The 12,824-nt window shown below is 51.9% G+C and overlaps 1 protein-coding gene across 2 annotated transcripts in view; it reads right to left on the bottom strand.

Moving 5' to 3' along the window:
- The window catches only part of UBE3C (ubiquitin protein ligase E3C), a 79,844-nt gene that overhangs the window by 60,769 nt on the left and 6,251 nt on the right, over positions 1-12,824 (bottom strand). Inside the window, exons 2-6 of one of the 2 annotated variants that reach the window (XM_024564552.4) lie at positions 7,840-7,893; positions 6,456-6,530; positions 5,774-5,920; positions 2,541-2,656; positions 145-302 (exon numbers count right to left, since the gene is read on the bottom strand). In XM_024564552.4, the coding sequence (XP_024420320.1) occupies positions 145-302; positions 2,541-2,656; positions 5,774-5,920; positions 6,456-6,530; positions 7,840-7,893 (550 nt within the window). Of the gene's footprint in view, positions 1-144; positions 303-2,540; positions 2,657-5,773; positions 5,921-6,455; positions 6,531-7,839; positions 7,894-12,824 lie in introns of those variants that run through there. The other variant, XM_024564553.4, reaches the window with a different exon arrangement.

Genomic DNA, 12,824 nt, shown 5'->3' with positions numbered 1-12,824 from the left:
GTGACCCCAGCAGGCGCTCCCCAGCCATGCACCGTGTGTCTGTGCCGAGTCACATGTGACGCTCAGAGAAGTGTGAAGCCACACCTGCACATGGGCCACGCTCTCCCCTCAGGTCAGCACGGGCTCCCACCCGCCCCCACTTACCATTCTGAATCATGTAGTGCAAAACTTGTTCAATGACCGACACCACATAGCTAGCATCTTGTAACACAGGCAAGTAAGTGTTCTCGGACGAAAACACCTCAAGCATTCTCATGGGAAGTGCAACATTCAAACTGTCGTCGTTACAGCTCTGCAGTAACCTGCAGAAACAAGAAGACATGTTCGCACACTTACTGGATGCCACATGCCACCCCAAGTTCCCTCGGGTCCCCGGCACGCACTACGGTGTGCGCTACGGCGAGTATCTGGGCCACTTCGTCCTCGTACCAGGAGATCCCTAAACACGGGCCCGATCCAGACAGACAGGAGCACAGCAAACTCTGTGCCCACACCGCGAGTCCTTACTGCGGACCAGGCTGCGCACCAGCACCAGGGGCACTGGGCTCCCAGAGACAGCACGTGCACGGCCACCGAGGCCAGCGTGGAGAAGCATGAGGACCGAAGTGTGGCTGTGAGTGGCTGAGGCCCGGGGACCAGGCCTGGCACAGCTTGGACATGGCCTCTCCTCTCTAAAGGGGCCCCTGCTCTCTCCTTCCAAGATGCCTTCAAGACTTCCCATCCCTGCCTGTCCCCTCTGCTGGACAGTTAACACAGCTTCCTGGCCCTAAGCCACCTGTTATTTTGACTAAAGAGAATTACATGAAAATTGCAGGCGGAAGGAAGGGTTAGCTGTCACATAATTAAGTCTTACTTAAAGACGACAATGTCTTTTCCTACAACCAACTTTCCATAGACACAGGTCACACACAACCACACACGTGCACCGACGCAGGCACTACGACTCGCCCTGACAGACCACACAGCCCACAGCCTGTCCCCAAGGGCCCCCTGGGCCCTCAAGTCAACCCCTCCCTCCGACTCCCAGCCCAGCAGCCCTCTGTCACCATAGGCTGTGCTTCCTACCACTTCACGTGGAAGGAGCCACACAGTGAGTGCATTCACATGGAGGCCCTTTAGAGATTCACCCAAGTGCCCCCACCCGGCCTGGTGCTGCCGCGGCCGAGCACCTGTGGCCGTGAAGGACAAGCCCTGTGGGGGTCTGTGTGTCCCCGCTCCTGGGTCGTGATGCTTCAGGAAAGCGGCCCGCATGTGCAGAGGCAGAGAAAGAGCGGATGGGGCTGAATGTCAACCTGTAACTCCAGGTGGAAAACACAGAGGTGTTCTTTCAACTTCTGTGGTGTTAGAGATTTTTCAAAGTAAAAAGTTGGAAGAAAGGAGAAATTACATATTGATACATCACCTATTAAAATTACCTGCTAAGTGATAATCTTTCCAAAGCACGTCATGTACCCGGAAATGACAACCTAGGGCCGTGTGTGGCCCCGAGTGAGGGGGCCGCCGCACCCTCACGGGGTCATGTAAAGAGGGCACCAGAGGGCGGAGGTGGACACTGCCTAAGACACCACTGTCTGGACATTTATGGAAAAATCTGCTGGCACCTGCTCTAGGGCAGCGAGCTCCGACCTTCGTCAACTCACAGCTCACGCGCACTCATTACTAACGCTCTGCGGCACACCAAAAACACACGTTTCTGCCGGTCTGACAAAAGAAAGGTGTGATCTGGCTTCATTCACACCAGACGGCTACTGTTGTGCTGGCTGCTGTCACTTTTTCACTCGACAGTCTAAGGGAAGAGAGGCCAGAGCCCCAACTGAGCAGCCAGGTGTGGCGTGTTTTAGACGTTCTGGTGGCGCACGGGCTGAAAATCAGTGTACAGTGTATACAACGTGTTTTTCAAAGTAAAGTTTTCCCAAACACACAGGAGTTAGGGAAAAAATGGGAATTCTTGGGATTCGCAACCCTCTGGGTCCTCTCCCTCCGTCAGGGCCTCTACTTCCTAGACCAGCTCCATAGCTCGGAAGGGTCGGTTAACGAGGCCTAGTTCTGACGGCAGTCCCAAGTAAGTTCCACTACACGCAGCTTCCCGAAAAGCAGCTGAAATGACAGCGAAGGCTCGGAAGCACTTGAAAACCATGCTGCTGCTCAGGCAGGGCAACTGTCTACAACGGCGGCAGAGCTGTCACCTGCTCGCTCAGTTACTGAGAGCTCACATCACTCGGATGTGCCACCTCCTGCACTGAATCCATGAAAGTCCCAGAAGTGACTGACTTCAAGTTCACATGTAGGCACAGTGGAGCCTCTCGCTCGGTCCACCCATCACCCCGGCACACACCACCTGTGTGGTGTCTGAATCTACACTTTCATTCCCACGGGCCAGGCTCACCAGGAGTGAAAACTGTAATGCATAGGACACCCCGCAGTATCAAAGACAGACGAAACCCCACCGTCTCGGACACTGGCACCGACGGCGCTCTGCTCGTCCAGGTGTTCAGAGTGGTCACCAAGGTCACACAGCTGCGGACTGCGAGGGGACTCACCTGCAACAGAGGCTCAGCAGCCTCTTGATCTGGAATAAGCACGTGAGTCTGTCCGATCCATCCAGCTGCTGGACAAACACAGCGCTGTGCTTAATGAGGTTCTGACACACCCAGACCTGAAATAGCAGAATACGCACATTACAGCCCTCAGCCCAGACAGCCAGCGGCTCACCACATCTGGTGACGTCTGTCCCACACCCCTGGGTGCTACATAGATGGGCAGTCAGAGCCGGTCGGGCCTGGTGAGAGGCAAGTCCTCTAGGGCAGGTTTACGTGCAACACACCCACGCTGCTGGTCGTGCTCCTGAAAAGGGCTCTAGGCCTTTGGCTGAGCGACTGAATTTACCACTGAAACCACATGTACTTAGAACTCAGGCAGGCCTGGAACAAAGTCTATCCACGAAAAACTCCAGGAGGAACACACCAGTCACACACCACACGGGGTGCCTGTCTCCCCTTTCCGTGCCTCCAGCCCCCTTCATGGGGGGCCCTCCACCACCCTCACCCCACCAAATTCTGGCAGGAAAGGCACTCCTGGCCCCACTGTCCCCAGCAGGACAGGCGTCAATACACGGGGCAACGCCGTGTACCCCACCAGGTGAGGCCCTTCCGCAGTGCTCACCTGCACAAACCCACCACTGTGCACACTTCACACACCTCGCATTTCTGTCGGTTGTGCCCAGCACAGCTGGGGCAAAGGTCAACTGTGAGTCTGGGCGGCCAGATGCACCATTCCCAGCACAGGCTCGCTGGTCTGAGAGCTCAGCAAATACCAGCTAGATTCCCACCTAACTTGCACCCAGGCCTATGGACATGGATGCAGCTGCAACACATGATTTTAAACCTCCACACACTGAACCGGGAATATCTTCCACTTTGTTGTTTGTGGAATTGTTCTCCGTTCGGCTCAGAAATCTCACCCAGAACCAGTGGGAGTGCAGACGGCCTCCTGCATGCAGCTTGCTGTAAACGTGCCACACCACCTTTCCTTTGTTACCTTTCAGGAGCGTCTCTCCAAGAGTCACACCTCTGTGACATTGAATGTGTCACACAGGTAAACCACTACAGCGAAAGCGCCTGCCTCCCGGGTTAGAGCGTGCCCTAGGCTGGGTGGAGTAACTGGCCCCCCACCCCAACACCAACCTGCACGCTCGCGCTTTCATCCCGAGGGCTGCTAGCCACACGCCCGCACTCCTCAGGGACCAGCGGGATGCAAAGATGCCCGCCTGCCCCGTGCTGTGCTCTACAGCGTGTGCTGCCCACTGACACGTGAGAATAGGGTGCACATGTCCACGGCATAAAGGGAAGCCACAGCAGGCTGACACTCTTCCTGAGCTTTCCGGACTGGCCTCGGACACCGTGGTCGCAGCCCTGACAAGCACACCAGCACGGTCCCGAGGTGCAGCGTCACCACAGGGAACCTCTGGATCAACTCTCTGCCACGTACTAAACGCAGATGAGTAGCTTTAAAGCTTTCCCTCTTACTCATCCTTTCCTGGGAGGTCAACGGAGGATGTGCACCAACAGAACAAGGGAGTCAACCAAGGAAGCATCAAGACAGGAGATGGGGAAGGAGGGCCTGGCAGGAAGCAGAGCCAGAAGCCTTCGCAGGAGAAAGGCCTAGAGAGCAACTGGCCAGTCATGCGGGACTCCGGGGGCAGGGGCACAAGCCTAAGAGCGGCTGGGGAGATAGAGCCAGGTGGCCTGGCCTCTCTGGTGGCGGCAGACCATACTGAGAAGCATTCGACAGTACTAGTAGGAGACTTCACCAAGAGAGTCCCAGAAAACTACACAGAAGGGAAGCCATTATTAACTCCAGAATAATTGTTAAAAAGAACTGCGCACAGAAAAGACATACCCACGGCACGCTATTCTAGCAGAGGGCACGAGTAAGGCCATCAAAGTAGACACAGGAGGAGTGGGAGGGGCAGCACGTGCTCGGTCCTGCACAGGATGTCTCAGGAAAGCTGCCAGGAGCGGCATCACTCCTCCCAGGTGGAATCAGGGGCCTGAGACTGGGCAGGAGACGTCCCCTCGTGTGGTTGCCTGCGCTTGCACTTCTGTTTGCTCGCTGAATGCTCAGGCCCACTTCTGTTCTGTCAGCCAGGCTTGATGGCATCATTCTACCCAGGTGAGACCCTGCACAGAACTGCCTCGGACTCACTGCAGGCTCAGCAGTCAGGCTGCGGAGGCGGGGCTGCACAGCTACGCCCAGGGGAAGCCGCAGGCAGTGCCCACGGGGCCCTGCTGGTGCTCCACAGAGAGAGGCTCCAGGAGACGCCGCCTCTCACATCTCTAAGACAGGAGCCCAGCAACCTGGGACGGACTGTCCAGTCAGAAAGGAGATCGCAGGCTTTCCCGACCCTTCTTCTCCTAGACGTCAGATGGAAGCGAGAGGAGCCTGCCCTCAGGGAGGCCAGGTGTGGCCTCTCCAGATCGGTTCCAGTGTGCGGAAAATTCTCTCCACAGTCTGGCCTTGCTCTCTTCGGAAGCGGTGCCAGACATGAAGCCAAACCCCAATGGCAACCTGGTATTCCTTTGCCCTTGGCACCCATTATTCACCTACACTTTGGTGTGTATCCCCCGGTTAACACACACTATTCCTCACTACTGCCAACACTGGAAGCCTATGAAAGTTAAGTAATCCAATCATATTCTGGATGTTTAAGAAGGAGACCCTGCCCTGGCTGGTGTGGCTCAGTTGGCTGGGCGTTGTCCGGTGAACCAGAAGTTTGGGGTTGCATTCCGGTCAGGGCACCAGCATGGGTTGTGGGTTTGGTGCCTTGGGGCATATCGGAGAGGCAACCGATGGACATTTCTCTCACTCTCTCTTCCTCCTTTCCCCTCTCTCTGCAATTAATTAGCATGTCCTCAGGTGAGGACTTAAAAAAAGGGAGAGCCCCTGTGATTTAGGGGTTTACACTGAGGCACTCACAGATATGAGGGGCACAGGGGAGGGGGGGTCGGTGTGAGACCAGCTGTCCGGGACTGATCACTCAACTGCACTCTCCTTTGTCTTGTATTTGAAATTTTCCACAATAAAAAAAGAACAAACCTATTGACAATTTGCACCGATTTTTAAGAAGGTCCAACCCACTGGCACAGAGACGTCCCGCTGCCCCTGGCCAAGGAGGAGATTACCACGAAGGGGCCATGGGGGTAGGTCATCCAGCCCTGTTCTAAAGGCAGGAGACTGTGTAAACACAGTAAGTGAAGACGCAGCTACCACTCACCAAACGTTTGGAGTCTTCGTTCTGCTTGTAAAAAAACAGAAGCTGCCTCACCAGAAGGGTGAGGTTGGGGCCATTAGCGACGGAGAAAGTGCCACCAGCCTGTGACGAGTCAGCGCAGCGATCGAACGCACTTCTTTGGACGGAATACTGCAAACACAGCAACCCACAGGTCAGAGCAGGAGGGGCACCTACCGTGGTCTACACGCCCACGGAATGCTGCTGCGGGAGCGCGACACCCGTGGCGCGCTGACCACGGAGCCATCCGATGCAGGTGGAACACAACCCGACCCCCCAGAAGGCAGGGCAGCTCCTCCACCCCCTGGGACCGGTTGCCGCCACTCACCCCCCCCCCCCCCCCCCCCCCCCCGCTTAGATCTCCAGCTGCAGTTGGGCCTGTCAGTATCGCACTCCTTAAAAAACGAGAACGAAACCTCACCTACCTGTACGTCTTTATGTAAACCCAAACCAACAAAATTAGTTACTGGGGGAAATACACATGAGAAGCAGCCACACATGGATGTTTCTCTCTCTCTCTTCCTCCCTCCCTTCCCCCCCTCTAAAAATAAACAAAATCTTTAAAAAAACCATAAAAAATGAATTCTACTTCTAAGAATCCCAGGTCATTATTTAAAATAAGTTCTCATGTGCCTTTCTACCTTTCTCAGTTCATACACAGACTTACTTGCTGTTTTCTGTCTCGATAGCCTCGAATAAATGACTGGATAATTATTGCATTTTTCAACCTTCGCCTTTCTTCCTGAATAAAGGAGAGAACAATCCATGATAATCAGTGAAATGACATTCGGTTAGTAGAGACTTTAATAAAAAAATTACAGCTATATAATTACATACCACAAAACTCCCTCTTTCAAGTGTGCCATCGACGGTTTCTAACACACAGGCGTTCACATCTGTGCGCCCATCACCACTGCCCGAGTTCAGAACACGCACGTCGCCCACACCCCAAAAACCCTGGCCCGGCAGCGGTCACCTCACCTGGCCCGCCCACGCCCTGGCGACCCCTGGAATGCCCTTTCGACATGCAGCAGCCTACTCTGCCCACTGCAGAGAATGGAGTCACAGAGCAGGTGGCTCCTTAATGGCTGGCTCTCACTCGGCATGGTATTTTGAAGGTTCACCCTCGCGGTATCACCTATCAGTACTTCAGTCCTTCTCCCGGCCGACGAGCGCCCCCTGCACGGGTGCCTCATGGCGCAGTTACCCACTGGCTGTGCAGCTGACGGGCATTTGCGCTGTTTCTACTTTGGGCCCCTACGATCAGCGCAACTGCGGACGTGCGTGGACAAGTGTTCGCGTGGACAAGCGGTTTTCATCTCTCTTGGGTGAATACAGGAGTGAAATTAGCACCTGGGGAACTGCCAGACCGTTTTCCAAAACGGCTGCATCATGTTACAATCCCACAAGCACAGTGAGACTTTTTAAAAAGTTTTTAAATATTAAAAGAATACAGATATCACAAACATCTATTTTAAGAGTCATTCTTGTTTCAAAGCAGAAAAGTCCAATTTTTATTGACCTGAGACTGTCTTCAGTGACCAAGCAAAAACCCGTGTTCTTCATCATCGGTAAACACCGCAGGCGCCACATGTGAAAGCCTACTGTGTGCTAAGAGGGACACTTCCCATGCACCTGCACAATCATCTTCCATGTGTTACTTGTTTTGAAGATGCAGAGACCAAGATTTCCATAAAAATTAAATAGAGACAGAAAATTAAGAGGTCAGAAGTCAAACTGTCCTGTGCCAGTAAGATCGGTCCTCCACCTGACAGGTGACACAGCTTCGCGTCTCTGTGAACGCCACCTGTTCTGGAGACTGCCCGTCCTGCCCACCTTTCTACACTGGCGTCAGACTAAATGGCTTGCTGAGAAAAAGATACAAGGAACCCAGAAACATCCCTAAAGCTCAACACACTTATGTACGTGAATGCACACACAGAGTGTCACACTTAGCGCACACACACCTACGGACAAAACAGTAAAATCGAGACATATTTCAGTGATACGGGAAAACGCTCATCTACAGACTATTACCAAACTGTGTTTACCTCTCTCTTTCTTCTTTCTTCCTGAGTACGATGTAAAAGAGAAGCCTTTTCTTCCTAAATACAAAGAGACAGAAAAATTATGGAATGCTTGGACCCAAAAAAGACTCTAAAGATCATCCAATCAAACCTTCAGACGTCATGAGAAATCTGAGGCACGGGATGTCCCAGATGTGACGAGAGTCGGTCCTTCAGCAGTTTTCTAAGAATAAAACCTGGTTTCTTACGCACAGAGCAACTCCAAGTGAAACAGGAGAGGGAAGGAGGCCAGAGCCCAACTGACATCCTGCTGTGTGCGGACAGAGCAGCCCCTGGGGGTGGGGGGTGGGGGGGTGTGTGGCAGTCAGGCGCCCTGAGCAGCAGGCCCTCCACCTGTATCAGCTCTACTACTACAATCACCCAACAAAATCTTCAACGAAAAGTCCATTTCTCTACTGCTACCAAATTTTAAAATCTGTTTCTAAAACAATTTTTTTCATGATTAGTAAATCTAAGTTTTGAGAAACTCAGTTTTCAGTATTCTATACACCAAACTCAAATTTAATTTTGAGTTTGGTATGTACAAGGGACTAGGTAAAAAATGGGATTTGGATTCTGAAAATGAACTGCTAACGAAAACACTAACTGATTTTGGTGCAACCACCTGTGCGTCAGAAGCCCACAGGGCCTGACTTTCTGAGCGCACCCTTTCGTTTAGTAACACTGGCACGCCGGTCGTTAAAGGGGGTGGCAGAAGGGCCTGTACACATTCACTGCACTCACAGACACCTCACTCTTAACTCTGCAAACACGGTATGCAAAATACTTTTTGCGCTCTTCATGGCTCTCTCCCCAAAATCAAGGTGTGTACTCCGTGGCTCCAGGTGAAAGGTTTACCCCACGGAGACCTGACAACCCTCCTGCAGTTACAGCCAAGGGGACACCCTCTGCTTCCAGCATGGGGGTGGGAGGAAGCCAGTGTCACAGAGCTGCAGGATGAAGCCACCGCCCTCAACAGGGGTACTGACACCTGACTGGGCGCTGACCCCTCCTCACTAGTCCTGCACTTGTGCAGTTTACAGACTGTCTGTGGGTCTAGGAGGTCAAGGTCTGCTGCGGGGGCACACTGGATCAAACCCCCTTATGGCACTGCCATGGCAATCTGAATCATGTCTGCTTTTCCTATGACATCACATGTGTGCCTGCGTTACTGTTTCTCACAAAGCCGTCTGCAGACCTTACAAGATCCCCTCTAGCTGATGAGCTAGAACACGTCCTCACAGCTTGTTCACCTGGCTCCGGGCTGACCGATGGTGAAAGACTGGGTGAGCCCAGAGGGTCGCCCTCCCTGGGAGACATGCGGCTGCCCCCACACCCGGCCGGTCTGCACAGGGACCGGACCCTGAGTGACACCGGGACTGCGGCCGCCACACCCTCGGCTCTGTCACCAGTCCTCACACATTCCATGCCCAGCTGACGGAAGGGGCAGCCCGACAGTCACCGTCACCGTGTGGGCGTGCTTTCAGGCTGTTGAGAAGTCCCTCCTACTGTTCCTGAAAGTTTAGCAGGGACCGGGTGGCGTGTGCCTTGTCACTGCTACATGAAGCCTGAGCGATGGTTTCTCACCGGGACTTTGTCCACAATGGGCTCCCTTCACTCGCTCAGACAACCCTTCTAAACCAGATTTCAAAAACCTTCACCACACTGGCTCGTGTTTCCTAGGCAACTGGTTAAGGGTACAACACTGAAAGCATGCCCCAGGGGCCTAGCACTGTGGTCCACACTAGACACACAAATGACGGTGACTGTGACTACCCTCTGTGCCTGAATGTATACGGCAGCCTTCAGAAAGGACCCTGTGTTACTTTACCCCTAATCCACGCCAGGCCCAGCAATCAAGTGAGAAAAACAAAGGCAGAAGCACAATCCTAGTTCAAAATCACCAACACCTACACACAGCTCACATGAGCAAACACGGTCAGCTTCTAACAGTGGCATTTTGCCACGCGGCCAACGGAGACAGAGCTAGAGTGGCGCCCAGGAGCCCTGAGTGCGGGGATCCACACCAGCGAGACCGGCCAGGCCCAGACAGCCCGCGCTGTGCGTGCACACCCAGCAGCCCCGGACGCTGACACATGCACGGGCGCCGACACATGCACGGGCGCCTGGCTCCCCACTGAGGCCCCCCAGGCCAGCCTCGCCATGAACAAGGGATGTGACAGACCTGACACCCAAGCTGTGTTCCCACTGGACACTGACACAAATGCTACTAGGGGTTTGAGATGTCCCTCCGTACACCTGCTGAGTCGCCACACACAGTGCTTCGGGGCACACACTGACCTAGGTTAGCGAAGGCCAAGTGCACCCAGGCACATTGGGGTCAGGGGGCTCCAGGGAGACGCACGTGACTGAGCTGGCACCTCAAGTCTACAGAGAAATACAGTGTTGGACGGCTGAGTGGGCCAGACAAATGATATCATATCCCTAGTCATCACACCAAAACAGACTCCTGATCAACCTCACGTTTATTTACATACACGGCACTAAAAAATACATGAAGACAGTGTGAGAATAAACGAAATCTTGACTTCCGGTCAAGATGGAAGTGTAAGTAAACAGGCCTCGCCTCCATGCACAACTACAGCAAAAAACACAGCTACACTATGGAACAAATACCACCCAGAATTGTCAGAACCTAGCTGTGTGGAAGTCCGACAACCAAGGATTTAAAGAAGCCACATCCATCCAGATGTGTAGAGGGGGGCAGAGACGTGGAGAGGTGCAGAGAGGCCTGGATGGCCGGTCCCACATCATGTGTGGTAGATAAAGATCAGAAGGGACACCTTGGAAGGGAGGGATCCCAGCCCCAGGCCAGACCACACAGCCCAGGGTCCCAGCACCAGAAAGGTAAGTCCCAGTAAGTTCTGGCTGTGAAGACCAGTGAAGGTTGGGGCAGCAGAAGAAACTGTGTCCTCTCAAAGGGCCCGCAACACTTGGGACTCACACAGACCCACCTCCTCTGGGATCAGCACCAGAGCAGCAGCTGGAAGGGCACCAGTGGCATGTGGGGAGAAAGTGATGTGGGGAGACAGCTTCCTCCTGGGCAAAACCTCAGGGGCCAGGCAGTAGCACTGTCCCCTCTGTGAGCCCTCCCCCCCACACACAGAGCCACAGAGCAGTGAAGTGGATTGTCCCGCCCTGGCTCCACCCCACACAACTTCACAGGTGCACCTTTTGACAGGGAGTCAAAGGAGCCCCACCTAATACACAGACACACAAACAGGCAAGCTGCCAGAATGAGGAGACAAAGAAACATGGCCCAAATGAAAGAACAGAACAAAACCCCAGAAACAACTAAACAAAACAGAGATAAGCAACCTATCAGATGCAGAGTTCAAAACACTGGTGAATCAGGATGCTCAAAGAAATCACTGGGCACAGCAACAGCATAAAAAAGTCCCAGGTAGAGATGAAGTTACATGAAGTGAAAAAAAAACCCACAGGGCACCGACAGTGCAGGGCACGAAGCTGAGAATCAGATCACCAATTTAGAACACCAGGAAAAAGCATCAATCAGAACAGCAGGAAGAAAAAAAGAATTTAAAAAAACCAGGATAGTATGAGGACCCTCTGGGACATCTCCAAACCCACCAACATCTGAATCATAGAGGTGCCAGAAGGAGAAGAGGAAAAGCAAGAAATTCAAAACTTATTTGAAAGAATAATGAGGGAAAACTTCCCTAATTTGGTGAAGGAAACAGACCTGTAAGTCCAGGAAGCACAGAGAGTCCCAAACAAGTTGGACCCAAAAAGGACCACACCAAGACACATCATAATTAAAATACTGAAGATTAAAGATAAAAAGAGGACCTTAATAGCAGCAAGAGGAAATGAGAGAGTTACCTACAAAGGAGTTCCCATAAGACTGTCAGCTGATTTCTCAAAAGACACCTTGCAGGCAAGAAGGGGCTAGAAAGAAGTATTCCAAGTCATGAAAGGCAAGGACCTACATCCAAGATGACTCTATCCAGCAAAGCTCTCATTTAGAATGACAGGGCAGATAAAGTGCTTCCCAGAGAAGGTCAAGTTAAAGGAGTTCATCTTCACCAAGGCCTCATTATACGAAATGCTAAAGGGACTCATCTAAGAAAAAGAAGAAGATAAAAAATATGAACATTAAAGTGGCAATACACATCAATAATTCAATGCAAATAACAAACTTAGCAAACAAGAGGAACAGGAACAGAATCACAGAAATGGAGGTCACATTGAAGGTTATCAGGGGGGTCAGGGGAAAGTGGGGAAAAGGCACAGGAATTAAGAGATATAAATAGGCCCTGGCTGGTGTGGCTCAGTGGCTTGAGTGCCAACATGCCAACCAAAGGGTCGCTCGTTCAATTCCCATTCAGGGCACATGCCTGGGTTGCAGGCCATGTCCCCAGTAGGGGGCACGTATGAGGCAATCACACATTGATGTTTCTCTTTCTCCTCTAAAAATCTTTAAAAAAAGAGATATAAACGGTAGGTACAAAATAGACAGGGGGAGGTTAAGAATAGTATAGGAAATGGAGAAGCCAAAGAACTCACTTGCACGATGCATGGACATGAACTAAGGGGGGAGAATGCTGGTGGGAGGTGGGTACCAGGTAGAAGGGGGAAAGGAGGAAAATTGGGACAACTGTAACAGCATAATCAATAAAATATATTTAAAAATAAATAACTATCGAGAAGGAAGATTTTCTAAGAACACCTAATGTGTTTTCTATAACACATTAGGTTTATGTTACTTTTTGTCATTAGGTTATTTCAACCCTTAATTACTTAGGAATGACAAATTTGGCTACATAAAAATTAACTTTTTACATAGAAAAATATCATAACCGAGGTGTAAAAATGTGACAAAGTAGTAATAAGTATTTGCAACACTGCAAAACTACATGTAAAAGCACTCAATAATAACTTTGAAAGATTTAAGAATAGAAAAAGCTATAAAGTGCACAGAGCAATGA

This window comes from Desmodus rotundus, chromosome 6 (assembly GCF_022682495.2).
Source record: "Desmodus rotundus isolate HL8 chromosome 6, HLdesRot8A.1, whole genome shotgun sequence".
Taxonomy (NCBI): Eukaryota; Metazoa; Chordata; class Mammalia; order Chiroptera; family Phyllostomidae; genus Desmodus; species Desmodus rotundus.
This window is presented reverse-complemented; position numbering and strand designations above follow the sequence as displayed.